This window comes from Pezoporus occidentalis, unplaced genomic scaffold (genome assembly GCF_034315485.1).
Source record: "Pezoporus occidentalis ecotype Australia unplaced genomic scaffold, CSIRO_AGI_Poc_V1 ctg159, whole genome shotgun sequence".
NCBI lineage: Eukaryota > Metazoa > Chordata > Aves > Psittaciformes > Psittacidae > Pezoporus > Pezoporus occidentalis.
The window spans coordinates 1455443-1479000 of NW_026913415.1; the positions used below are offsets into that span (position 1 = coordinate 1455443).

The 23558-nt window shown below is 56.1% G+C and overlaps 1 protein-coding gene across 1 annotated transcript in view; it reads left to right on the forward strand.

Moving 5' to 3' along the window:
* The window catches only part of CCDC33 (coiled-coil domain containing 33), a 42704-nt gene that overhangs the window by 8360 nt on the left and 10786 nt on the right, over nucleotides 1–23558 (forward strand). Inside the window, exons 4-13 of the mRNA XM_062612049.1 lie at nucleotides 4914–5077; nucleotides 9397–9521; nucleotides 11146–11255; nucleotides 11995–12096; nucleotides 12229–12320; nucleotides 12454–12574; nucleotides 16257–16386; nucleotides 16494–16615; nucleotides 16874–16945; nucleotides 21724–21849. Coding sequence (XP_062468033.1) covers nucleotides 4914–5077; nucleotides 9397–9521; nucleotides 11146–11255; nucleotides 11995–12096; nucleotides 12229–12320; nucleotides 12454–12574; nucleotides 16257–16386; nucleotides 16494–16615; nucleotides 16874–16945; nucleotides 21724–21849 — 1164 coding nt within the window. The remainder of the gene's footprint in view (nucleotides 1–4913; nucleotides 5078–9396; nucleotides 9522–11145; nucleotides 11256–11994; nucleotides 12097–12228; nucleotides 12321–12453; nucleotides 12575–16256; nucleotides 16387–16493; nucleotides 16616–16873; nucleotides 16946–21723; nucleotides 21850–23558) is intronic.

Consider the following 23558-nt stretch of genomic DNA (forward strand, 5'->3'; position numbering starts at 1 on the left):
AGCCTTTGCAGGGGGGAGAATAAGCTCGCTAGCTCCTAGAAACCCTGTGCGTGCCGGCTCCTGTCACTCGGGAAGCTGATGGCTGTTCCTTGGGTACCCACCTCTGTGTCATCCTAGAGGCTACTTCGCAAGGGCAAGGGCTTCTCCATCAGGGGTAGGTGTCATTGCAGGGGGCTGTGCTCTCCTCTCATCCCACACCAAGCAGCTCCGAGGCACCAGGGAGCGAAACCTCAGAGGGAAAGAAGCACCTGGACCCATCAGGACGAGAAACCATGGATGAGCCCGTGACCCTTCCACCGCTGCATTGTGCAAAAGCCGCTTGCTTTGAAGGGCTTGCATCCCACTGCAACCACGTCCCTGCTTGAGGAACCGCGGTGCTGGGGATGCCCATCAGTGCAGCTCAGCGCTTCTCTCCCCGGGGTGGGAGCAGGGGTCGGAGGAAGAAGAGTGCTGATACTGTTTTAATCTTCCTTTTAACTGTAATTGCGTTGGGCCGGCTCCCCCGAGCTTGTTCCGGGAGATGCATTTTTCCCAGCTAGATTGCTTTCCTTGTTTTGCTCATTGGAGACAGGCCGGGGCCTGTGTCATGCCAGCTCTGCATTAATAGAGCCTCAAATGAGATTTCACAGCCTCAAATCTGATTAGCACCCAGGCTCCGGTTGCTTTGGAGAGCGGGGCAGACAGCCGAGGAGCCGTGATGCTCGAAGGGGGTGCAAACCCATACGGATGTGGGATGTTACATTGCACCCTGACACACTGGGCTTGTGGGACTGACACGGGACATGGGGATAGCAGGGCATGGAGCAATGCATCTCCCACCCCTAGAAGCCAGGAATTCCGGGTGCTCAATTGTCCCTCACGCAGCATGTTGGGAGAAGGTGAGTCTGGGCAAAGCAGCTGCATCTGCTCACCCACCAGCCACCGCGTCCTTGCTGTAAACCCACATTTCATCCCATTTTGCTGCCTGATGATGTGTAAAATCCCTTTCCCTGTCCCAGTTCCCTGTGCCTGGAGGTGCGCTCTTGCTCGCTGTTGTGATAGAGCCACGATAGGCTGCTCGCCCCTGTTATCAGGAGATGCTCTGTGGTGTCCTCTTACATCCCAGAGCCCTGAGGTGCAGCCCTGAAAGGTGGCTGGATCAGTTAGGATGTGCCAAGGGACACCTGAAGATGCAGCATCCTCAGGCTGGCCTGGCTCTGGGATGTCCTGGCTGTGCTCCGGCCCTACCTTGTGTTTGGATGTCCCATGGTGCTGGAGGTGTAACCTATGGCCTCATCCTGCTGCTTGTTTAAAGCCAAGTGGCACTTTATGTCCCATCCTCTCGGCTGCCAAGGGAGGGGAAGCAGCTTGCCGGTGTTTAGCTGCCATAAGGAGGCTTAAAAGGAGCCTGGGGAGACATCACACAGGAAAACTCACACCAGCCCCAGTCCATCTTCGCTTATGGAGCCTACTATTATTTTATGAAGTCTCAGGAGGAGGATAAAGCTGACACGTTCCCAACAGCAGCTCATAAATTGCCAGGGGCAGGGAGGAGCTCGGGGCTGTGAATGCTCCCACCATAGAGGAGCAGATCCCTCCTCCCGCAACAGCAGCATCACTCCTGGCTTTAGGAGGCTTGTGGGGCTCTCTATGGAGAGCCAGGAGGGTCCTAACTCTTCCATGGCAGGGCAGGGACCAGTGTTTTCTCCTGCGTAGCAGTGGTGCATCATCCCAAGGAGCCTCTGGTCTTGTGCTCAATGAACATAAGGAATGAAACCTGGAGGAGAACCTCCTGCTGCGGGCAGGGGTGAAGCTGCGACGGAGGAGCCCTGCAGGACCGTGCCTGGAGGTCCCTGCTGGCTCCCGGCCCGGGCTGTCCTCCCCAAACTAAACGCAGGGCTCTTGAGGCTATTTATGTCTTGTCAGCTCGCAGCCAGAAGCAATTTAATCTTGGCTGAGCGCTGCTGTAGAGGAGCTGTCTGGGCCCCGATGCTTCGGTCCTGATGATAAAGAGTTGATAGGAAAACAAATTAGGATGATGGCAGCTCCGGCAGCCCCGTTAATCAACCTCCCCACAACATCGCAGGCTGGATAATGAATAATCAGCATCGAGGATGCTTTAAGGGGTGGCTTGGGGTTAAGGTGCTGTGTGGGATCAGCATGCAATGCTCAGGGAATGCTCCAATAGACCTCAAACCTATGGTGAGACCCAGGCTGAGACCCTCAGGAATAAGGGAACTGTGTTTTGACTCTACCTCCACAAACAACAGGTTGCAAACTCCTGGCTAAGAGCCCTTGGCTTCGCAGGGATGGAGAAGTTGTTCTTCCAGCTGAGTAAAAGCTGCAAAACAAGCGTAGGCTCTACCTGGCACCTCCTTTCTGGAAGGAATACTGAGTTTCCTCCTGGCTTTAATAGCGACTGGGGTTTATTTCAGCAGTTAATCACAGCCTTGCTGCAGGTTTCGGGTACCAGTTGCCTACAAAGCCTGGCATTGTTCGTGCCTGCTATATTTAAACTGTTTTGTTCTGCTGAGCTTTACTTAGCTTTAGGCTCATTCATTTTCCATCAAAACCCCTCACTAATTGTCATGCTGTAACCATTGCAGCGGTAAAACCTTGTTTTCCAGGGAGATGTGAATATGAGTGGTGGGTATGAAGGTGTGTGCTAAGAAACCTGTGTCTGGTATCTGGAATGTGGAAGAAAATAGGGAAAATTGTCCCAGAATAACGAGCTGGAGCTGTAAATAAGCATCACAGCTTAGGTTCTGGGTTCCATCAGCCAGCTCAGATGTGTGCAAGCAATCCAAAACAGGGCTGTTTCCCCACTCAGCCAGCTGGAATACCTCTGGATTGGGATTTTAGGGAGTAATTGGGATACAAATACTCACTAAAATTCCAAAGCTGGAGCCTGAACAGATGCTTCTATGGAAGGAGAGATGGGTCTCCAGGGAGAGCATCCCTGCCTGCACTCCTGTGCATGCTTCCTGCCTGTATATCCAGCATCCTGCCTCTTGGAAGGGGCCTTCTACCCAAGTCTGTGCTTTCATCCTCTTTCCCCCAGCTCCATCCTGTATTTCCCCTCTTTGCCAATGCCAGGATGAGGCAAAACCATAGCCCCTCCCCACACACTTTTCCCTGCCTCTCTGGCAAAGCCTTGGGAAGGCACAGGGAAAGGCTGCCCTGTGCTTTTGGGGGCTCAGGGGGTGCTGGGGTAGAGTGTGGAGCCGCTGTGGCTGTTACCGGGGAGCGTCTGTGCCCGTGGGGGTTGACCTGACAGCCATCATCCCACGTCAGGTCAAGAAAGCCTGTAATTTCCCCTCTCCATCAGCATTGCTGGGCGGGGGGATAATTGCCATGGAGCTGGAGCCAGGGTGGGATTGAGATCCATCCACGGAGCAGGTCAGGGAATCCTCCCCCACTTTGTGTGCCTGCTCCTTCGGTCCCTCTTTCTGGCTGTCACGGATGCAGAGCCTGTCCCCAGCACCCACCCCGAGCTCCAGCTAGTTTCTGAGCTGACAGCAAAGAAATAAGGGGGGAAAAAACCTGCTTTCAGTGTGTTTTCCAAGCTGTTGCTGGTCAGAGCTCTCAGGTTTCCATCCTGAACGCAGTCCTCACGTTTGGGCTCGCATCCCCCACGGCAGCAGGTCACCTCCACGCTGCCAAGCCCACCACCATCAGCCTTGGGAGAGACAAGGGAGAGGGTTTAGGACACACCAGCCCCCCATTATGGAGTTTGGAGGCAAAGCCACGTGTCGGAGGGGATTTGCAGGCAGCGGCTTTGAGAAGCCCGCGGGGATGTTGATGGGCTGGAGCTCCTTGCTCAACCCCAGGAGGTCAGCGGGATGCACGCAGGGTTTGCTCTGCAGGCTCTGAAGTGATGCAGGGTGGCTTTTAACCCCTTGTAGCCACGGCCCTGTGCGGTGTTCGATGCATTCATGCTGCGTGCTGGCCAAGGCGAGGATGCAGGCAGCGGGGACAGGGCTGTCTCTCACTTGGAAGGGGTGTGATGGGAGCAGGGACAGTCCCCCCATGTGTGAGGAGCGGCAGCTTGCGGCTCTGCTGCTCCTTATCACATCAGCTGGTGGGAATTAATGAGATGGGGAGGGGGAGCTGCCGCACTCACCCCTTTCCCCCCCCTGGATTGGGCTGAGATCCCAGTTCCTGCAGGAGCCCCATGAATTGCAGAGATGGCTGGGCTGGAGAAGGGGTGCGGGGGGAGTTGTTGGCAGGTCAGAGGGCTGGGAGGGGAAGTGGAGGTGCTTTAGGTTATAGAGTCACAGAACCCCAACCTGGTTTGGGTTGAAGGGACCTTAAAGCTCACCCAGCTCCAACCCCTGCCACGGGCAGGGACACCTTCCACTAGAGCAGCTTGCTCCAAGCCCCTGTGTCCAACCTGGCCTTGAACACTGCCAGGGATGGGGCAGCCACAGCTTCTCTGGGCACCCTGTGCCAGCGCCTCAGCACCCTCATAGGGAAGCAATAGATGGCAAATCCTAGTCTTGGTGACCTGGCGAGGGGTCTTTGGGACCACGGTGTAGCTGGCCCCAGTGGGGCCATGCAGGGCAGGGATCCTGGACTGGTTTCACCCCAGCAGGATGCTCTCATGCTGCTGATGTCCTCCCAGGGAGCCTGGCACATTGTGTCCCTGCAATGGCATGGGGACATCCACAGTGCAGAGCCACAGCTCGGCTCTGGGGACAGGGAAGAGGCAGCTGTGATGGGGATGTGCTGGGGACACCATCTCCTCAGCTTGTTCTCCTCCCTCCAGGCTTTCAGCATTGAACAGGGGACACGTCTGGGTCATGGGGATGTGCTGTGGATGTCATCTCCCCAGTCTGGGCTCCCAGCATTGAGCTGGGGCCATGGGGATGAGGTTGGGTGACAGGGAGATGCCTGTGCTCCCCACATTGATCTCTTCTGCTTGCTCCCAGCAGGTATCCACATCCCCTGCTGGGACAGGGGACCCCAGCCATGCACCGGTGGCCGGTGGGGGCCATGTGGCCCGTGTGGGGAAGGAATCCATCACCATCATCTTCCATGGTGCCAGCAACCTGCCAGCCACACGGGAGGGCCGGGTGCCATGGCCATACGTTGTCATGTGAGTACCCAGCATCTATGAAGGGGGACAGTGGGGACAGAGAGAAAGGGTTTAGGAGCTGTTATTAACCTTTGCAAGCCTAAATGAGGGGGAAACCTCTTTAATGGTGCATGCACAAGCACCACCTCCATAGGATGCTCACTGTGGGGAGAGGAGCCAGGATGGGAAAAGGCAAGGAATGGGCCACCTTGGCTTGCGTGGGCATCAGGAAGAAAGCATTCCTAATATTGAAAGTATAAAATGATGTCAAATAATCCACAGGGTAAGGCTGCCTGGATTTCAGGATGATATCACAATAAATAAAAGAGTGTTTTAATAAATAAAACAGAATGCTTGGGTAAGGAGAACTTGGCTCCTCGTGCATTATGCATGTGCCAGGGGACTCAATTAGCCGGTCAGGCTTTGGTCTGTGTTAAGAGGGAGGCCGCTCTGCTCAACACTGCTGCAGGGTGAGCCCACGTTCCCAAAGAGCCTTTCCAGGAGGCAGAAAAGCTTTGGCATTGCTTCCCATGGAAAAGCGGGGAGAAAGCGGCTGTCAGTGGCTTCAGAGCATCTCCCGGCTGCAGAGCTGGGTTTCTCTGGGTCAGTGCTGGGGCAAGCTGGTACCCAGGTACCAGGCAACAGGCGTGGGGCTCATCCACTGGGGGCAATCAGCCTGGAAACATCTCCTCTGCAAACGTGTGGAGCAAACTGTTGCTTGCTGGGCGTTTTCCAGTGCAGAGACCCTCAGCTCCGCAGTGAAGGGGGCTCTGAAGCCTGTGGGGGTGGCACAGCGGCAGCCCCACGGCGCCTGGTGCCAGCTGCATCCCGGAGTCTCCTGGGCAGGAGGGATGCATCTCTCCATCGCGATTTTGGCAGCCAGGGCTGGCTGGCACCTGCAGCCCGATGGGAGCTGGATGGTGTGGGGCTGGCAGCCCCCACTGCAGCCCCTCCATCACCCCTTCCCCTCTTTCCCCCCCCCCCCATAACAAGGACCCGCTCTCAGCCCAAGTAACTCCCCCACAGGAGTTGTCTCTATTTCCATAAACCAATTATACCCAGATGATCTCAGGAGATTTAAACATCAATATCCTAAATGATAGCACGAGGGTGGCGTGTGATTGTTGCATCTCTCTTTACATTCTGGTGCTGCTCCATCACCGCATTGCCATGGTAACAGGGGAGTGATGGAAGGGAGGGTGGTATTAGGGATGCAGGACACATGAGGGGCCTTTTAGTAACCATAGTGAGGGAGCCAAGGCAGAAGGGAATCAGTTATTGTTTCTCAGGGCACTTGCTTTTGAAGGAGAGTAGCATGTTGCAGTTAAAAGGTGGGGTTTATAGATGACAAGCAGAAGCAGTTGGTGGATGGGGACCTGATGGCAGCTGATCCCCCCCCAGAGCTGCTGGGTACCACCAGTGGAGCCAGCCTGAGCTCAAACTGAGCATCACCAGAGCATCAATCCCCAAAATCAGGAGTGGGATGGGAGGAATTGAGCAATCCCACTCCCACCAGCCCTTTGTGGCTGTGCCCAGTTGCTCATGCCCGGACTTGGCATCCCACATCCATAGCTATGTCCATCCACTCACTATTCCTGCTGCATAGTTGTATGCACTGCTTCCAGCTCTCTGTGCAGAGGATCAGGGAGGGAACGGCTCAGTAGAGTGAACCTGAAAGACCCCGAGGAGAAGGAGAACCTGTGCAGGCATCCAGATAGGCTTTGGCTCATCCCTGCCCTGGAGAGGATGGGGCTTCTCCTCCACGGATGCTGCGGGGATGTGGCAGTGGCTTGGCTCTGATCCTCATCCGTTGAGCGCTGAGCAAATCCCCACTTGCTGGTTTCAGGGGCACCTGTGGGCTTGCTCCACGTCTTCTTTCACTCACAAACTGCTCCTGGACCAGTGTAATGCAGGGATGACCTTGGCTTGCTTTGCCATTAACGTGTTTGCAATTAACAGCACAAAGAGGCCGGCTCTGCCCGGTTTCTCCTCCACATCGAGTACCACAAAAGCACCTCCTCACTCCTTCCTTTCTGTTCTTCAGCACCAAGAAACTCAAGGTCGGTGCTGAATGCACCATCTGCTCCCAGCCAGGGGAATGGGGGCTCCAATGTCAATGGGTTTGCTATGCAGGCAGTGGTCCTGGCTGTGGCATGGATGGGATGCTCCACCTCGGAAGGGGTTAGGGCGCTCCTGTAAGCAAAGTCTTCTTGCTCTGCCATGTACCCAGAAATAAACCCAGGGCTCAGCTGATAACCCTGGAGCAAGGGGGGTGGGAAGTGGGAGTTTGGGGGTCCCCTCCTTGCCCCAGCACTTGGCTTAGGTCATGGTGGGATGAAGATGGAGCCAGGGTTAGAGGGTCAGGAGCAATGTGAAAATGGGGTTTCTCACATGAGCAGTTCTCCCTTTCTCATTCTGCACCTGCTCAGCATCCCTCTTACACCTCTGCCCCGAGCACAACGGTGGGAGCAGCACTGCCTTCTCCAGGGCCACATCCTGCACCACCACATGAGCGTGTATCGGTCCTGCAGCCATGGCCATGCTACACAGGGGGTTTGTGCCCGCACCACCACATTGCCACTGCAGGGATGTCCGCCCCAGGAAATAACTTGCCCTGCAGAGATGAAACCTTGGGATGTCAGATGAATGTTTAGGCTGGGTCCGGCCCTTTGCTGTGCCCTGGGTACCGCACGCAGCGCCGTGCTGCGTGACACTGTCCCCACGTGCTGCAGCTGAGACATTGATGTATAAGAACTCCCCGGGGGCGGCCGTCTTTACCCTTTATCTTTATCTCTCATCACGGCAGTGGGTGGCTGGTGCCTCCCCACATGCGTGGCAGTGTGAAACGCCTGCCCCAGCACAGGCAGGGAGGGATGCTGAGCACCAGAGGAGCATCTCGTGGTCCATCCCAGCCAGGTCCTGCCCCAGGCCATGCAATCTGCAGTGCCTGCTTGCTGCAGACCCCGTCTCCTGCCCCTCCAGGTCCGGGGTGAGGAGGAGACATCAAACCATCTCCCCTCTCTGCCATTCCTGCTGCCCCCGGCCTGTTCATTTGATTCTGAAGCACATCCCCATGTGTTGTGGAGGTTTTCCCCACCCCCTCCCCACTTCACAGCTCTTTTTGAATGCGCTCTCATCCTTAGGCAAGTCTATAATGAAGGGGGCTCAGAGCAGCCTGTTCTCACCCTCCTCCTCCTCCCACCCCCCAGCCCAGGTTTGCCTTCATTCGGACTCCAAGCACGTTGCTGGTAGAGCAAATCCCCCACAGAGCTCATTACTGGAGAGCCCGTTCCCTTCCAGCACCTCTACAACTGGTGCCAGCCCAATGCTAATTCCCACCTGGCAGAGCCGGCCGGCTCGGCTCCATCCCTTCAGGATGCAGGTGGGCTTCTCCATGGGGAAGGGAACACGTGGGACATGCGAGAGGAGCATGGGATGTCGATGCAGCGTGGCTGAGGGTCCATTCAGCAATGAGAAGGGATGGAGGTCTTGCAAGCATAGAGCATCCTCCCATCCATCTGGGATGAACCTGCTTGGTCCCACCACTACTTGGAGCTCATCCTGCAGCTGGAAGGACCTTTACCATCTCCTTTCCCCTGAGCTGGCATCTCCAGCTCCCAGCAGTGGCAAAGTGCCACCAGTGCTCTCAGCCACCAGCGTGCTCCCTAAGAGCTGTGCTGGCCCTGCTCCAGCAGGAGCTTTCCTAGGGAGCCAGCACTGGACACTTTATCGTCTTCATATCCAGAGCAACCCAACGACAGGGCTGGGGCATCTGTGTCACACTGACCTGACACCACATCACCATCTCCCTTCACCCCACAGTCAGGGATGGAGAGGACTCGCGGTCACCATGGACCTTGGGATGCTCTTGGGATTCCCAGGATAACACCAAGAGGCTCCCTGGGTCCCCTTAAAGATCTGCCAGGGAGCGAGGGCATTATAATCATCAGCCAAACTCATGAGGAATTGATGGTCAATTGATACAAGTGAGAGGAACAACCCCAAACCAGGCCTCCACCAGCACAGATGAATTACCCAGGGCCCATGGCTGCTGTAATTAATGCTCAGCCTCGTTGTGTGCTGACTTTAATGATGGCAGTCGTTAGCATTCAATCTTCTCCTTTCCCAGCAGCCTCCTCCCTGTCCCTTCATCAATACAGCACATAATTAGCCTCTGGGGTCTGAAATAGCCTTTTGGATAAAAGGGGCTACAAACCCCTTTTATCCAAGGGTTGGCTGCGCTGAGCTGGGACAGCGCTCATCCCTCTCCCAGCTCCCTGCTCACACATTCCCCTTCCACACCCAGCAACTGGCCTCTTTCACCTCCCTTTTCCTCCCAGTGAGACCAGCAGAGGGGATGAGCAGAAGCCGGAGGTGACCCGAGCATCCTCAGTGCCCACCCATGCACCCGCCTGGGAGGAGGAGGTGACGGTGGAAATGGATGCTGAAGATGTAGGCTGGGCAGGTGAGAGCATCGGGGACCATGGGGACAGGGGCGAGATGGGGCTCATCTCCTCAAAGGGTTAATTTGGGGATATTAGGGAGCCCATGCACCCGGGCAGAGCGTGGCTGTGATGGGGACAAGTCATGCCCTGAGCCATGCATGGCTGTGGTGGCTTCAGAGTAGGACCAAGAGGGACATGCCTCTCGCTGCAGGATGGGGCAAGTGACAGCGTTGAGCTCCAAAGCATCCCATGGGAATAAGCATGAGGTGAGAGCATCCCACATCTTACCCCACTGCCGTCCTCACCCCTTGTATGGGTTGGACCCATGTCAGGGTGCTGCTACTCCCCGTGCTGGGCTGCTAAGTCTGTAACTGTAATAAAACTCATGGCATTAGGGGCTGGGATTTGATTCTAATCACACCCTTACAAAACCAACTGTGGGAGCCAATCTTCCCTTCACACCTAATCCCATTAGACCCTGACCTAAATGAAATTGAGGAGCTTTTGATGTGCTTTGGACCTGCCCCGTGCAGTACCGGGAGAGATGCTGGGGCCTCCATCCCCTCTCTTCTGCCTCCTGGCATCCCCCAGATGTTCAGAAGTGTTCATCCCCCAGATGTTGAGACTGGAGGTGTCGTTTCCACATGCAGCTCACACCTTTTCTTGCCCGGAAATACAGTTTCCACCTTTTTTTTTTGCCCATAAATACAGTTTCCATTGGTGGGGCTGCCAAACATGATCCATCATAGGCAATGAGTAGCAGAAAAGCCACTTGTCTCTTGCTCGACCCTGGAACATCCTCCCTGGTGCTCTTTCCACAAGGAGCTGGGAGAAAAAGAGAATCTCCATATGAACCAAGCACTTGCCAGAAAGCAGGGGCTCGGGAAAGCGTGGTCCATGCTCTTACCTGGTCCATGCTCTTATCTGGTCCATCATCTTCATTTCGGGGGCGCACACAACCTGTGGCATCGCCAGGTTGGCCAAGCAGGAGTTAAGGCGGGTGCGTCGGCACTGTCATTAAGCTGGGGGAAGGGAAGCCCAAGTCTTGATGGCAGCATAAAGAGAGGGCGGTTTTCCCTTCCATCAGCTCCTTTTTTTGTCATAAAAGGCTCCTGGTGCTTGTCAAGTAAATTGCAGCTTTGCTTTAAACTCAAGGAAGAGCTGGGGGTGCCAGCACCCGTGGGGTGATGCTGCTGTGCTGGGGAACAGATGGGTACCAGGCACCCCTGAGAGGACAGGGGTGCACCATGGGCTGCCCCAGGGCAGGGATTGGGGATGGGGAGGTGGATTAGATGCTTCAGTGGGAAGTTCCGGCTTCTTAGATGGGAATCTGAGCTGCATTGGTGCCAGTTGCTCACAGGCTTTGCTTTCCTGGGGATGCCTTGGGAATGCTCTCGATGGCTCCTAGGGATCCATGTGTGTGTGTGTATGGGAACCCAGGACGGATGTAAATCCCATCCCTGTTCACCCCAACGTGACCTGTGAGGGGAAGGAGCTGCTGAGAATGGATCAATCCCCCCGTCATCTGTCCTTCCATCACCCAGACCTTCCCCAAACCTCTCCCCATGGCTTCACCCACTGTCCCCTTCCCCAAATCCCATGGGCAGCCCCACTCATCCTGACAGCTGACCCTCTCCCTTCCAGCCCTGACTCTCACCGTGGCAGATAAAGCCACCAAGGAGGCACTGGGGACATTCCAGCTGCCGGTGCGGCACCTCCAGCCCTTCCAGTCCCACCGCTGCAGGCTGGTGCTGGTAGGTACAGAGCCTGCCCCTGCATCCTCCTGCTTATTCCTGCTTATTACTTGGAGGTTCACCAGCTCTAGAGGAGGGTGGCAGGCAAAGAGAGCCTTGTGTAACGGTGTAATCCCGGTGGGAAAACCGAATTTGGCTGGGGAAGGTGCACAAAGAGGCTTGTGAGCTTCCCACAAGGTGAGAACAAGGCAGGCCTTGTGCGGGGCTTTTCCCATCTCCTCCAGTGGGAAAACGGGAAGGAAAAGCAATGGGATTGCAGGTTGGGAAGTGCTTTCACCCTCAGCATCCTGGGGAAGGAGATGTGGGACCGGGCTTTACATCAGAGCCTTCATTACGCAGGGGCTGCTGTGCATTAACCAGCGCAGGCTCGTCCCCGGTTGCAGAGAGGAGCCCCTCTATAGGGGTTTCTCCATCCCAATGTGTTAACAGTTTGGGCTGGGTTTTGATAGCTCCCCGTGTGGCTGAGACCTGGGAAACTCACCCAAAACCTCCCCCAAAGCAGGCTCCCCTCTGCTGTTTGGCAGAAATGAGTTTCCTCTTCCCTGCACAGAGATTGGGAGCGATTAAATATTTAAATGCAGTAGGATTTATTATATTGATCTTTTCCGGGAAGGCTCAGGGGCACTGTGAGCTTTCATCATCACTTGGTGCTTCATTGTCAGCGATGGGCTGCCGGAGCGCTCGCATTTGGTGGCCTTGCCCCTTCCTCCTCCCATGGTTCACTCTCCTTCTCAAACAGCCAAGGACACAGGACCCTGTGGGGACGGTCCTGCACGTCACCATCACCCGCAAAGGGAGCTTCGTCCCTCGCTGTGATGGATTGAGCTATGTGGCCTTGGAGGTGAGAGGTGGTCCAGGATGGACAAGAACATCGTGACCCGGGGAGGATGCTGCTGCATGTGGCTGTTGATGCTGATTTAGGGCAGCTTCTTCCCCCTCCCTTATCTTCTGGTCCCTCACCGTGGACCCACAGGTGCTGCTGCAGGGACTGTCAGCCCCTTTGGCCACCCCTCCTGGGCCCCTGGTGGCTGTGGCCAGAGTTGTGACCAATGTTCAGGAGTACAAGTGAGTGATGGCCATGGGGGGCTGTTGGTGACACGGGTGGGGGACACTGAGCTTGGGTGCTATATCCCCCTCCCATGGTGCTTTGGATGTGGCCCCACACATGCTGATTCTCTTCTTTTCCATCACTTACCAGGCGCTGCATGGAGAAGCATCCCACCTTCTGTCCTGGCATCACCCCCCCCACCATCACATTCCCAGACCCTCCAGCAGCAGCCTTCTGCATCACCCGAGCTGCCAACCATGGCTACCCACAGGTACAGGGCTGAGCACATAGAATCATGGAATTAACTAGGTTGGAAAACACCTTTAAGATCATCAAGCCCAACCTTTACATCCATTGGGAAGCGCCAGTCTGGCAACACCCATCCTACTTGGGTACCAATGCGCATCTCTCCTTCAGCAGGGGAGCTGAGCACTCCATGCTGTAGAGGCAAAGCGATGCTTTGAGCATCAAGAGCACAGTGCTTCCATCCGCCTCGCCCTGCCTGCAGAAACCCACAGGCAGCTCCTTGCTTGTGCCTTTGTCCTTCATTTTCCTCCCTGCTTTGCTCTTGCCTCCAGCTCGAGTGCTGCCTCTTGAAGGCAGAGACCTTCTCCTCCCCAGGCCTCAAGTACCACAGGCAGAGGCAGCGACATCATCAGAATAGCTGTTGCCAGGGCAACATACACTTTCGGCATCATCGGGAGCAGGAGGGCCCTGCTTTTGTTCCTGGGCCCTGCCAAAAACTGGCAAGGAGGGAGAGGCAGGGCCCTGTTGGGATGCTGTGGTGGGGAGGAGGTGTGATGGGGCGCTGTGAAGATGGACCCAGAGCTGCTCCATCCCTTTGCCTCTGAACGGTGCCAGCCGCAAGCGAGGCGAGGGCGGATGTCCGGCGGCCCTGGAGGGAGGGCTGCAGCCGGTCCTGCAACCAGTGCACATGCACTTCCCCACCTCGCTCCTCCTCCGCCATGCACTGAATTTAGAGCATCTCGGAGCAGAAAGCCCCTGTATCAACACGTTCAGGGAGCCCATACATAAAATATTACCTGGAGGAGGGCGGCCAAATGGCACATGGCCCAGGAGGGGGGGAATTACCATAAAAATCATTAGTGCGTTTCATCCAGTACAATAATTGTTGGTTTATTGCTCCACCCCCCCACCTCCCGGCGTTGTTCTTTGCAGGTGAGAAGTGGGGGGAGATTCAAGGATCTTCTGCTTTGGGTCTGCACCTTCTTGGGGCCCTCCTGTGAGCAGCACCCCCATCCCCAGCAATAGGTTTGGGGGATGAGCAGATATGAGGAAAGGAATTCCCATGTGCTTGTCCCTGTGTTGTATCCCCCCCATCTCTTTGCTGCAGGATGCAGCACCCCAAGGCTGCGGTTTCCCAAGCAGAGCAGGGATGTTTCTCTCCTCTAACCGCAGCCAAAATGCATTTCCTTTGGATTTCTGTGGATAAATACACACAAACCCCTGTGAAGTTGTGGGATGAACCCAAGCCAAGCCCCACAGCCCTGGCAGAGGCAGCGGTGCCAGCATGGAGCTGTGGGAGCCCAACGAGGGAGGACGAGTGATTAAACCTGGCCATCTGGCCTGCGTGCGTGCTGCTGCCTCCTCCTCCTCCTCTTCCTCCTCCTCTCCATGCCCACATGGCTCTGACTGTCTTTGCCCATCCTGGAGGATGCTCTGCCTGGGGATGCTGCATAACGTCCTGTCTCCTGCCTCAGTTTCCCCACCTGTAGGATGCGGTTCCTTCCCAGGGAGGATGAGCTCCTAAGGAAAGGTTAGGGGGAGGCTGGGAGGAGGGAGCATTGCCACTCCGCTTCCAGAGGTTAATGGCTTTCCCTGAGCTAACTCCTGGCCAGGCTAATGGGATTCAATACTCCTGCCAGCCCAGCGTGTCCTCTCGCCTGTCGCTTCCCATCAGCGTCTGCAGACAACGGCGCTTGGGTTCACCTTCAGCAGGGCACCCCTCTTACGTAGCGGGGTTTCAGTGATGGTTAACCCTTCCCTGCCTCATTAACTCTTCCTGGGGTCCTCTGCTTGGGCCAACAGCTCCTTTCTCACCAGAAGGGATGGGTTTGAACATGCTGGGGGCAATGGCAAAGCCATGGGATGGATGAGCACCAGGCTGTGCCTCCTACCGAAAGCCACGCTACATCTTTCCTCCCAACACCCAGCTCAAGCCTTTGTGAGGTTGGTCCCCTCTCTTTCTGAGTTCTTCTCCTCCAGTTTAACCCACTTCTCTGCAGTTTCTTGCTCTCTTCTGGGGTCAGACAGGCATCCGTGAGGACCAGGGCATGGCCCCATCCTTTGGGAAGGCAGGAGAGATGCTGTGAGCTTGGCCATCTCTAGCTCTACTCACGCCAACGATGCTGCCTTTGAACCAGCCTTTGGGAGATGAGCTGGAGTAGCCAAGAGGGATGAAGGAGCCTCCTCCTCCTCCGCATCCCCTTTGTTGTGTTTCTCCAGGTGGCCCTTGGCAGAGGCGGTTGCTGTGCCAAGACGTCTGCCCAAATCAGTGCACTGGCTCTGATGCCCCAGTGCAGAGCATCCATCTGTCCCACCGAGCCGGTGGGAGGCAGCCCAGCCCTGGCAAGCATTCCCTGCCACCCACCCCCAAAACCGGAGGCGGGATCAGGAATGTCATCTCCCATCCTTGCCCCAGTGAGAGGAGCCATGTGGGCTCAGAACCTCCGACAATTGGGGTCAAATTCACAATCTGCTCCCACGTTTGACTCTTCCCTTCCCTGCTGAGGCTGAACCAGCACCAGCTCGCAGGGTTTTGAACAGGGCCATGCTAGGAAAAGTAACTGGAGGCGGCATTTGATGGGATTTAGGAGATTTTCCCCACCAAATCGGGCTTTGTGAGGCTGATGGAGCAGCCCCGTGGGCTGGGATGCAGGCTGGAGGGTGCTGAGCTGCATCCGGCTGCTGGGAGCTGCCCCCGCCTGTGTGGGTTTTCCCTAAGGATTTCCAGGCACAGACTGGGCTCCCTGCAGTCAAAGCGAGCTGTATCCCAGGTAAAAGCCCCAGCTGATGCTTGGGAGCCCCTGGTTGAGAAAGCCAGCCCAGTGCTGAGCCAGCACTGAAGTGATGCCCGATGCAGCCCAGCATGGAGGTGTTTTGGGGCTCTGAAGCCTCCCAGCCCCTCACTCTCTTTGCTGACAGCCCCCAGGGCTGGGTAATGCACCACTGCGGGTCTCCAAGGTGTGTAATGCCCATTAACATCCCAAACACAAGCAGAGGGAAACCCCCCCTTGCTCTTCCACCCTCCCCAATGGAGCAGAAATGTGCTGATGCAGAAAAGCCGATCAGCATCTCGGCCCCACTGGGCGACGGCGGCCGAGGGGATGCAGTAACAGCATTAAACAGGAGCTGCTGTCAATAACTCCTCAGCGCTGGGCAGCCGGTGTTAGAGCTGACCTTTGGAGAGCTGGAGGCGAAGGGGAGCAGCTGCTGGAGGGGATGGAGCGATGCCATTTCCAACAGCCGAGCACGGCCCAGGGGATAAACGTGTTGCCCACTGCTCGATCTCTGTCGGGTGAGCTGGACCCGGGCCATAAGCAGGGGTTTGGGGTCTGTACATCATCTCTTTCCTTCACGTGAGCACCAGGTTGCCCGACAGATATCTAAGGCTCACCCTGGAGTCAGTGCAGCTCATCCTCCAGGCTCTTCCCACCGTGGGTAGCTGGTCCATGGTCTGTTTTCCCCCTCTGGCTCTGAGAGGGGAAGATGCTGGCAGGGATTAGCCAAAAAGAAGCAGCCAAGCTTGAAGACCCAGTGAAAACCTGCCCAAGCCACTGGGATTTGGGGTTGCTTTGGAGCCAGGGATGAGATGCAGCTGCATGAGTCGTGCTTTCCTTTACCCCCACCTCTCCTCTCTGTCCTCTCTCGCTGCTTCTTTATCTCGAGAGAGAGAAGGTATCTGAAGGACAATTTTCCTGTTGTCTCCTAAGATGTCCCGAGCAGCCGGGCCCCCAGAGCAGCCAACCTGGAACAGCTCCTTCCTCTTCCAAGGCCGGGACGTGGCCACCATCTTCTCTGAGGACACCGCCTTGGCTATTGAATATTATCCATACAAAGCCAGTGAGTCTGAGACCCCAGTGAGGATTCTCTCCCTCATCCCTGGTTCTGGCCAGGGATACCTCCTGGGCTGCCATGCCTCCAGCCAGCTTCTCTCACCCCTTCCCCAGTGTGGGATGCTCCAGGCACCCTTGTTCCCATTGGATACTCAGTGCTGCCCCTCACCAGCCGTGTATTCCGGGAGCTGGTGGCACGGAAAGGTGGGGTGCGTGTGGATGGCCTCGCCATGCAGGTGAGCTCGGGGTGATGCTGGGCAGGGTGGCACTGTGGTGGCACCCGTAGGTGATGGTACCCGTAGCTGCTGGGATGGGGGGATGGAGATCCCACCTTCACATCTGCATAGGCAGCATGGTGCAGATCCCTGAGCTTCCCAGGGGAAGATGGGGTCTCTGCTCCGAAACTCAGCTCTGGGCCTCTGGGTGACATCTGGGTGATGCCAAAGGCTCTGAAAGCTCCAGTGGATGCTCTGACCCTTCCTCTGCCTCCCCAGGGCACAGATCTCAAAACCACAACTGGAGCCATCCCAACCGTGAGGCTCTGCCTGCAGCTCCTTCAATCGGAGGTGAGATGCTGGGGATGGAGAACAAGGCAAGCAGGGATGGGGACAGGGACAGGGCTCTGTAGAGCTGCTACCCTCTCTCCAAACCTCTCAGGTGGGCATCAGCTGGGCTGAATCCGGGTTTTATCCTGTGCCTGTTGTCTCAGGGCTCTGGATTGTGCCACTGGACAGCTGGAAACAGCAGCATCATCCTTGCCCTCACACATCCCTCACTTTCCCAGGGCTCTCGTCATGTGCTCGTACTCCTGGGACATTCCAGCTGGAGGCAGGGAAGCAGGCAGGGCACAGGCAGGGTAGTTGGGAGAGGCCGTTCACTGTCTCAGTGCAGAGAAGGGCCAGGCTGGTTAACCACGGTGACAAATGCCCAGCTGTCTCCATCCTTCAGCATTTGTGCTCCCCAGGGATGTCACAGCAGGGAGGCAGTTCGGCTGCCTTTCCCATGGAGGAGGGAACTCTGTTAACCCTTGGCTCCAGGACTGCTCCTTGGGCAGGTTGGGATGTGGCCATTGATTCAATCACCGCAGCCACCAGGCTCTGCTCCCATCTGCAAAGGGAAACCCTGTCCATAGAGTAAATGTGGGACAGGTCTGGATGCTCGGCTGGCGACCGCATCCCCCTTATCCCCCAGGGAGCTGCGCTGGGGCTGGGGCTGGCTGGTGGGGGCTTTGCAGTGATTGCCCAGGGGGGTCAGCGACAAGGGGTCTGCGTGTGATGAATTATTCACATGGGTGTCACTAAGTGCAGAATTAATCCTCTTGCTTCCAGCTGGCTGCTGCACTAAATTATCACTCGCAGTCATGCGGGAAAATGCTGCGGAATTCATTTAGCTGATTATTGTTTTGATCTGGGAGCTGCGAAGGGGTTTCTTCTCCTCTACCCCAGCCTCTCCCTTTCCCCCCTCCAGCCCTGCCTTCCTTAATACATGTAAGAGAGGGAGTGGAGACAACAAGCAGGAGAGCCAGAGCCAGCCTTGGGTCCGCGTCTGGTTAATTCATCCCGCAGCAGACAGATCCGGAGTGATGCAAATCAGTGAGCGATGAGGGTGAGGGCAGGTTTGGCTCCTCCTTGCCTTTGCCAAGGGCTTGTTCCTTCCCTGGAAGTCAGGGTTTTCTATGGATGGTGGTCCAGGTGGCTGCCTGTGATCCCCAGCACCCCGAAAACACAGCCCTGAGGGCAGGGGTGATGTTGCAAGGGCAGAGCTTCTCTCCCCATTGAGGCAGCCACAGGTTTCAAGGGTTGTTGAAAGCTGGATTTCCAAGTCCTCAGCTTATGGATTAGTCCTGAGCTCAGTTTTAGGATGCCAAGAAGCAGCCAAATGGGGAGCAAGAGGCAAAGGCGGCGGCAGCAGCATCCCTGCCTGCCCTGCCTCACAGCTCTCCCCAGCCACTTGGCAAAGGAGAACAGATTCACCAAGCTCGTCTTGTTTCTTTTCTTATTCTTTATTTTAATGTAGAGAGCTGAAAATGTATAACCTAGATTGGCTGGGCTTTTTATAACAAACAACAGCTAAATAAACCCTGGGCCATCTGTACTCCCCGGCGCACCAGGAGCCAGGCATAAATCTGTACCCCCTCTGCAGGGATTTCACCGATTCCTACCAAGGCTCTGGATGCTCCTGAGCTTCAGATGCTCACATCAACCCTTCACACCAAGAGAACAACCTCAGCACCAGGGCTTTCTAGGGATAAGGAGCTTCCCGTAAATAGTCAGGGTCTCAAAACACTGCTCCATTTGTAATAGCCGCAGGGAGCAGCTGCTTTATTAAAAGCCAAGAGCCCCGACACCAAGGCTGAGCAAAGAGGACTCCTGTTATCTCAGGGAAAGGGCAGCGCTGGGTTGCAGCCACCCGAGTAAAGGCACGGAGGCCCCCAGGTTTGCCCCCACCCAGCCGGTTTTCCTCCCTCTGGAGCCCAACCGGGAACAAAAGACTTTGATCATCTCGGGGAGACAAAGAAATCAAAGACTTCAGCAAAACGCTCTCGTTTGAGCAAATTAACAGCTCAAAAAAGGGTTGAAAGGGGAAAACCTGCAGCCGACTCCATCCACCTCCCTCCCGAGTCCATCCACCTCCATTCTGACTTCACCCACCTCCCTTCCGACATCATCCACCTCCATAGCATCTTGTGGATCAAGGCAGGACTCCCATTTCCCCTTCCTTCTTCTTGTCTCAGCCCAAATCTGGTGTCTTGCCCAGGAAAGCTGAGTTTGACCATGCAATAACCAGTGGCAAATCCATGTGCAGGCACAGCAGGATGCTGTCCCCAGTGTGCCCAGGGGGTGCTGCGCCCCAGCCAAGGGCTGGGAAATACACACCGGAGGCATCTTTATTCCTGAGGGATTTATTCATTGCCCCAATTTATTAACCAGCCTTGTTTCGCACTGTGTTTTGGCACAACCCTTGCTCAGCCCATTAACTCGGCCCTTGGGACCTTCGGGGTCACCTCAAGCTTTTGCCACCCTCTTTTGCTCCTGTCACCCGAGATGAGGTCTGGGAATGTGGTGAGAGCCTCTGATAAGAAGGGAAACGCTGGAGCTGCTTTTTCCAGGCAAGGGGAAGGAAAATCAACAGGCTGGCTACAGCATCGCCTAAACAGCCTTAATTTATGTAATTGCTGCCATTTAAAAGCAGCAGCAGATCGGCGCCTGGTGTAAATTGTCACAGCGCCGGGGTGTAAATTGTCACCGTGCCAGCCCCTCCATCAAACCCCTTTTGGGCTGGCAGAAAGATGGGTTTACACTTGGGTCGGGAAGCGGGCATCGCCATGTGTTTCCTGTTGTTTCAGCCTGTCCGGATGGGTTTGTCCTCTGCGAGCACCAAAACTGAGGCTTGCACCCCCCAAACCCCATTTCAGGGGATGCAGGAGGTGGTGGAAAAGCTGGTCTGGGGGAAGCATCTTGTCTCCGTGAGCCAGCAAACCCTCCGAGGGCTTTCAGCAGAGCTGAACTGCTCCTGCTTGCCAGCTCTTGATTGACACCTCTCAATCAAGTACAGAACCCCTTCCTCTTCTTGCATAGCGGGTTACGAGAGGCGTTATGGCATCGCTGCGGGCTGGGAGCTGCGTTACACAGGGAAAGCCGAGCCAGCGAGGATCCAATAGGAAAAAAAAGAAAAGCAGGGAATGTCTTTGTTAAGGAGAATTTGTTGGTTTCCTCCTGCCATTCCCAGGGGAGCGTTCAGGGCAGCGCTAATTGAATTAAGAGCACGTGTGCTCCAGCGAGCAGCTCTCCGATGGGCCGCGGTGGTGGGGCCGGGCTGGCCATGGCTCCGGCACGGCACGGTGGGCAGCAGCTGTCTGCCGGCCCCCGTAATTGCAGGCAGAGCCTAAACTGTTGCATTTTGCATGATGTTATTCCCCGTGGAGGGGGAGAGTGGCGGGGCGGGGGGCAGCTTCACCCCGGCTTTGATGCTGGAGGAGCTGGGCTGAGGTCGGGGCCAGCAGCGTAATGAAATGCGGCTTCACAAGGGATGCTGATGCTGATGCTGATGGCGTTAATGAGGCAGCGATGGGGAAGGGCACGAGGATGCCTCCGGACACCCCCTCGGAGGGGAGGGATGCTCACTGCTCTCATTACCTGCACTAAACAGGCGAGGCTGGGTGCAGGCACGGAGTAATACACAGCGCGGGCCACTTCACCGCTGCCCATGCCCACAGCTCATTTGGAGAGGGCGCTCAGCCTGATTGCTCATCTGGAGAAAGGAAGAGAGCATCTGGGAGGCAGGGGGCCAACAAGGGTGGTGAAACAGGAGGGTGCTGGGTGCTGTGTCTTGGTGCAAAGATCCCAGCAGCGAGGCTGGTCCTCGTCACGCAAACCTGCCCTTGTACTGGGAGCCGGGATGGCCAGACCATGGAGAGGGTCCCTGTGCGTGATCTTGCCATGGGAGGCGGCAGCGAGGAGCGCATGCACTCCATCATTTATTCCATTAGATCCAACTTCCCCCTCTAAGTGGATTAGAGGGGAGTCTATAAAAGCCAGGCTGGTGGGAGGAGAGCGGGGTGCGCAGAGCAGGGAAATGAGGGGCAGGGAAATCGCATTACTGCTGCCAGCAGCATCTGGCAGAGGGTCTGGCAGGAGCTGCCGCTGTGCCGGAAGTGCCTTATCCGCCAGGCACCCAGTGACCAGAAGCAAAGTGGCTTTCAGCATCCCTTTGTACCTCCAGGACTTGGGAACCCACCTCCTGCCTGCCCAGGAAGGGAAGAGATGGGCTGAGCTGGGCACAGACCTGCTGTCTCCACCTTGTGAACAGGAGCTGAGCATGAGCAATCCACAGCTCTTTCCCATCACACTGGTCCTGGTGGCACATTGGGGATGTGGCTGGTGGGTCAGGGGACATAGAATCACGGAATTGTTTGGGTTGGAAGGGAGCTTAAAGCTCATCCATTTCCAACCCCTGCAATGGGCAGGGACACCTTCCACTAGAGCAGCTTGCTCCAAGCCCCTGTGTCCAACCTGGCCTTGAACACTGCCAGGGATGGGGCAGCCACAGCTTCTCTGGGCACCCTGTGCCAGTGCCTCAGGACCCTCAAAGAGAAGAGCTTCTGCCTTAGATCTAACCTGAACTTCCCCTGTTCCAGTTTGAACCCATCACCCCTTGTCCTGTCACTGCAGTCCCTGATGAAGAGTCCCTCTACAGCATCCTTGTAGCCCCCTTCAAATATTAGAAGGTTGCTCTGAGGTCTCCACGCAGCTTCTCTTCTCCAGTCTGGCACGCAGCGGTGCCATTTCCTTGCCCCTGTCACCACATCCATCCATCCTACAGACCGTTGCCTTTCCCTTCCCAGAGCCCAGCGGCGTTCCTGACCCCATCAGGCAGTGATGTCCTCCCCAGCCTGGACCCTGCCACTGGCAGCACACTTGAGAGGAGCAAAGAGCTGCGAGCAGCCCCCGTGCACCCACGTTATTGCCAGGTAAGAACCCATGAGAGCTGGCAGTGATGCTGCGCCAGCTGCATCACCCTACCAGCCCCCACAAAGGCACATGCAACAGTGCAAAACTGGCATAAACCCCGGATTTTAAACTCTGTGTTGTGCCCATGGAGAGGCTTTTCCATCAGTGCCAACATCCCTGATTCCAGCTGATCTGGGGTTCACGAGGGCTGGAGGGGAAGCAGCTTCCCATCACCTTGCTGGGGGCAGCCTGGATGCGCCAGCTTCGATCTGATCGCTCAGTCCCAAATCCATTTAGCAAATTCTCTCCTTTCATGGCTGCATTATGTCGGGAGACCCCAGGCACCTCCAGCTCGTACCTTTTGGTTCCAGGAGAAAGAAAAAGCAGCTGTTCTCCTCCTCCTTTGTGCTGATAAATGGAGCCCTTGGATGGATTTAACCCCAGCCCTCGTGGTCCTAATATCTTCCTGTACTTTAAGCCATCTGGCTTTAAAAATAACAGGTCGTTAAACCCCAATTCTGCTTATTAAATAGCTAGGAGGGAAGGGGCGGGGGGGAGTCCTGCACTGCCCAAAAGCCCAGTTATTTCCCCAGCAGCAGCTGCCCAAACCCCACCTTCGCCCTAATCCCTGTCCCTGCGATTCAGGCTGCAAAGCAGGAGGAAAATTAGCAATCAAATAAGAGCCATAAAAAGACAAATACAGAGCAGCTATTTGGTTTTCCTCCAGCTGTTTTAATTCCTCCACTGAGCTTTATGACTTCCCTTTCCGTGGCTGCTTTATGCCCAGGCTAATGGAAACCCGTAATGGGGCGTGCGGAGGCGGGTACCGCAGCACAGCCTCAATGCGGTGAGGATGCGAGGGCCAAGTGTGATGGACTGAATTACCCCAGGGCTCCAGAGAAAGACAAACACCCTTCAGGAGTCAGCCCTGGCATCACTGCGTGGTCTGTGTGATGAGTTTTCACCCCTGGCTTTGCTCTTTGCTCACGCTGATGCTCTAAGCAGCCTCAGATCCAGCTCTCTGTATCCTCACACGAGCATCCCTGTGCCGGTACAGCGAGGAAGGGTGGGAAGTGGCCTCAAGGATGCTTCCAGCATCCAATTTGAAAGCCTGAGTGGGGCAGGGAAGCCCAGGAAGGGTTTGCACAAGCCCTGCCTTGCCTGAGCAGGCTAAAAAGGCTGGAAAGCATTGCTGGGAGGGTTATTGTTTCCCCCCCTGCCCCAACCTTTGACAGCCGTTTTCTTCCCCCTAAAGCACAGATTACTTTCAGTCCACTTGCACTGCAGCGCAGGGGATTTGCTTGGGAGGGCCTGGAAAGCCCATCTCCTGACAGCCCCAGGAATCAGGGCTGACACCCTACTAATGGAGCATGGTGCAGGAGGGAGCCAGGACATGACAGCCCCCCCGGCAGCAGTTCTGCTTTGGGGAGGGGGGGAGCAGGCGGCTGATCACAGCCCTGTCACTTCTCCCCACTCCACTCCCGCTGATCAAACCCGGGTCCCCCATCCCTACCCTGCGGCTTTTGAGGTCCTGCTTGTTAATGCCTTCATTAAGGACAGGGGGGAGGATGAGGAGCACAAAGGGATGAGGAATATTGTAGGAGATGGGGTAACCCTGCCCTGGCCCACGGATGCAGAGAAGCCTCTGGATTTGGGACATTAGGCTCCCCCCTTGGGCTCACCAAGGGCTCAGGCTGGTTTCTGCTGGCCAAGCTTTCTGACCCTAGGC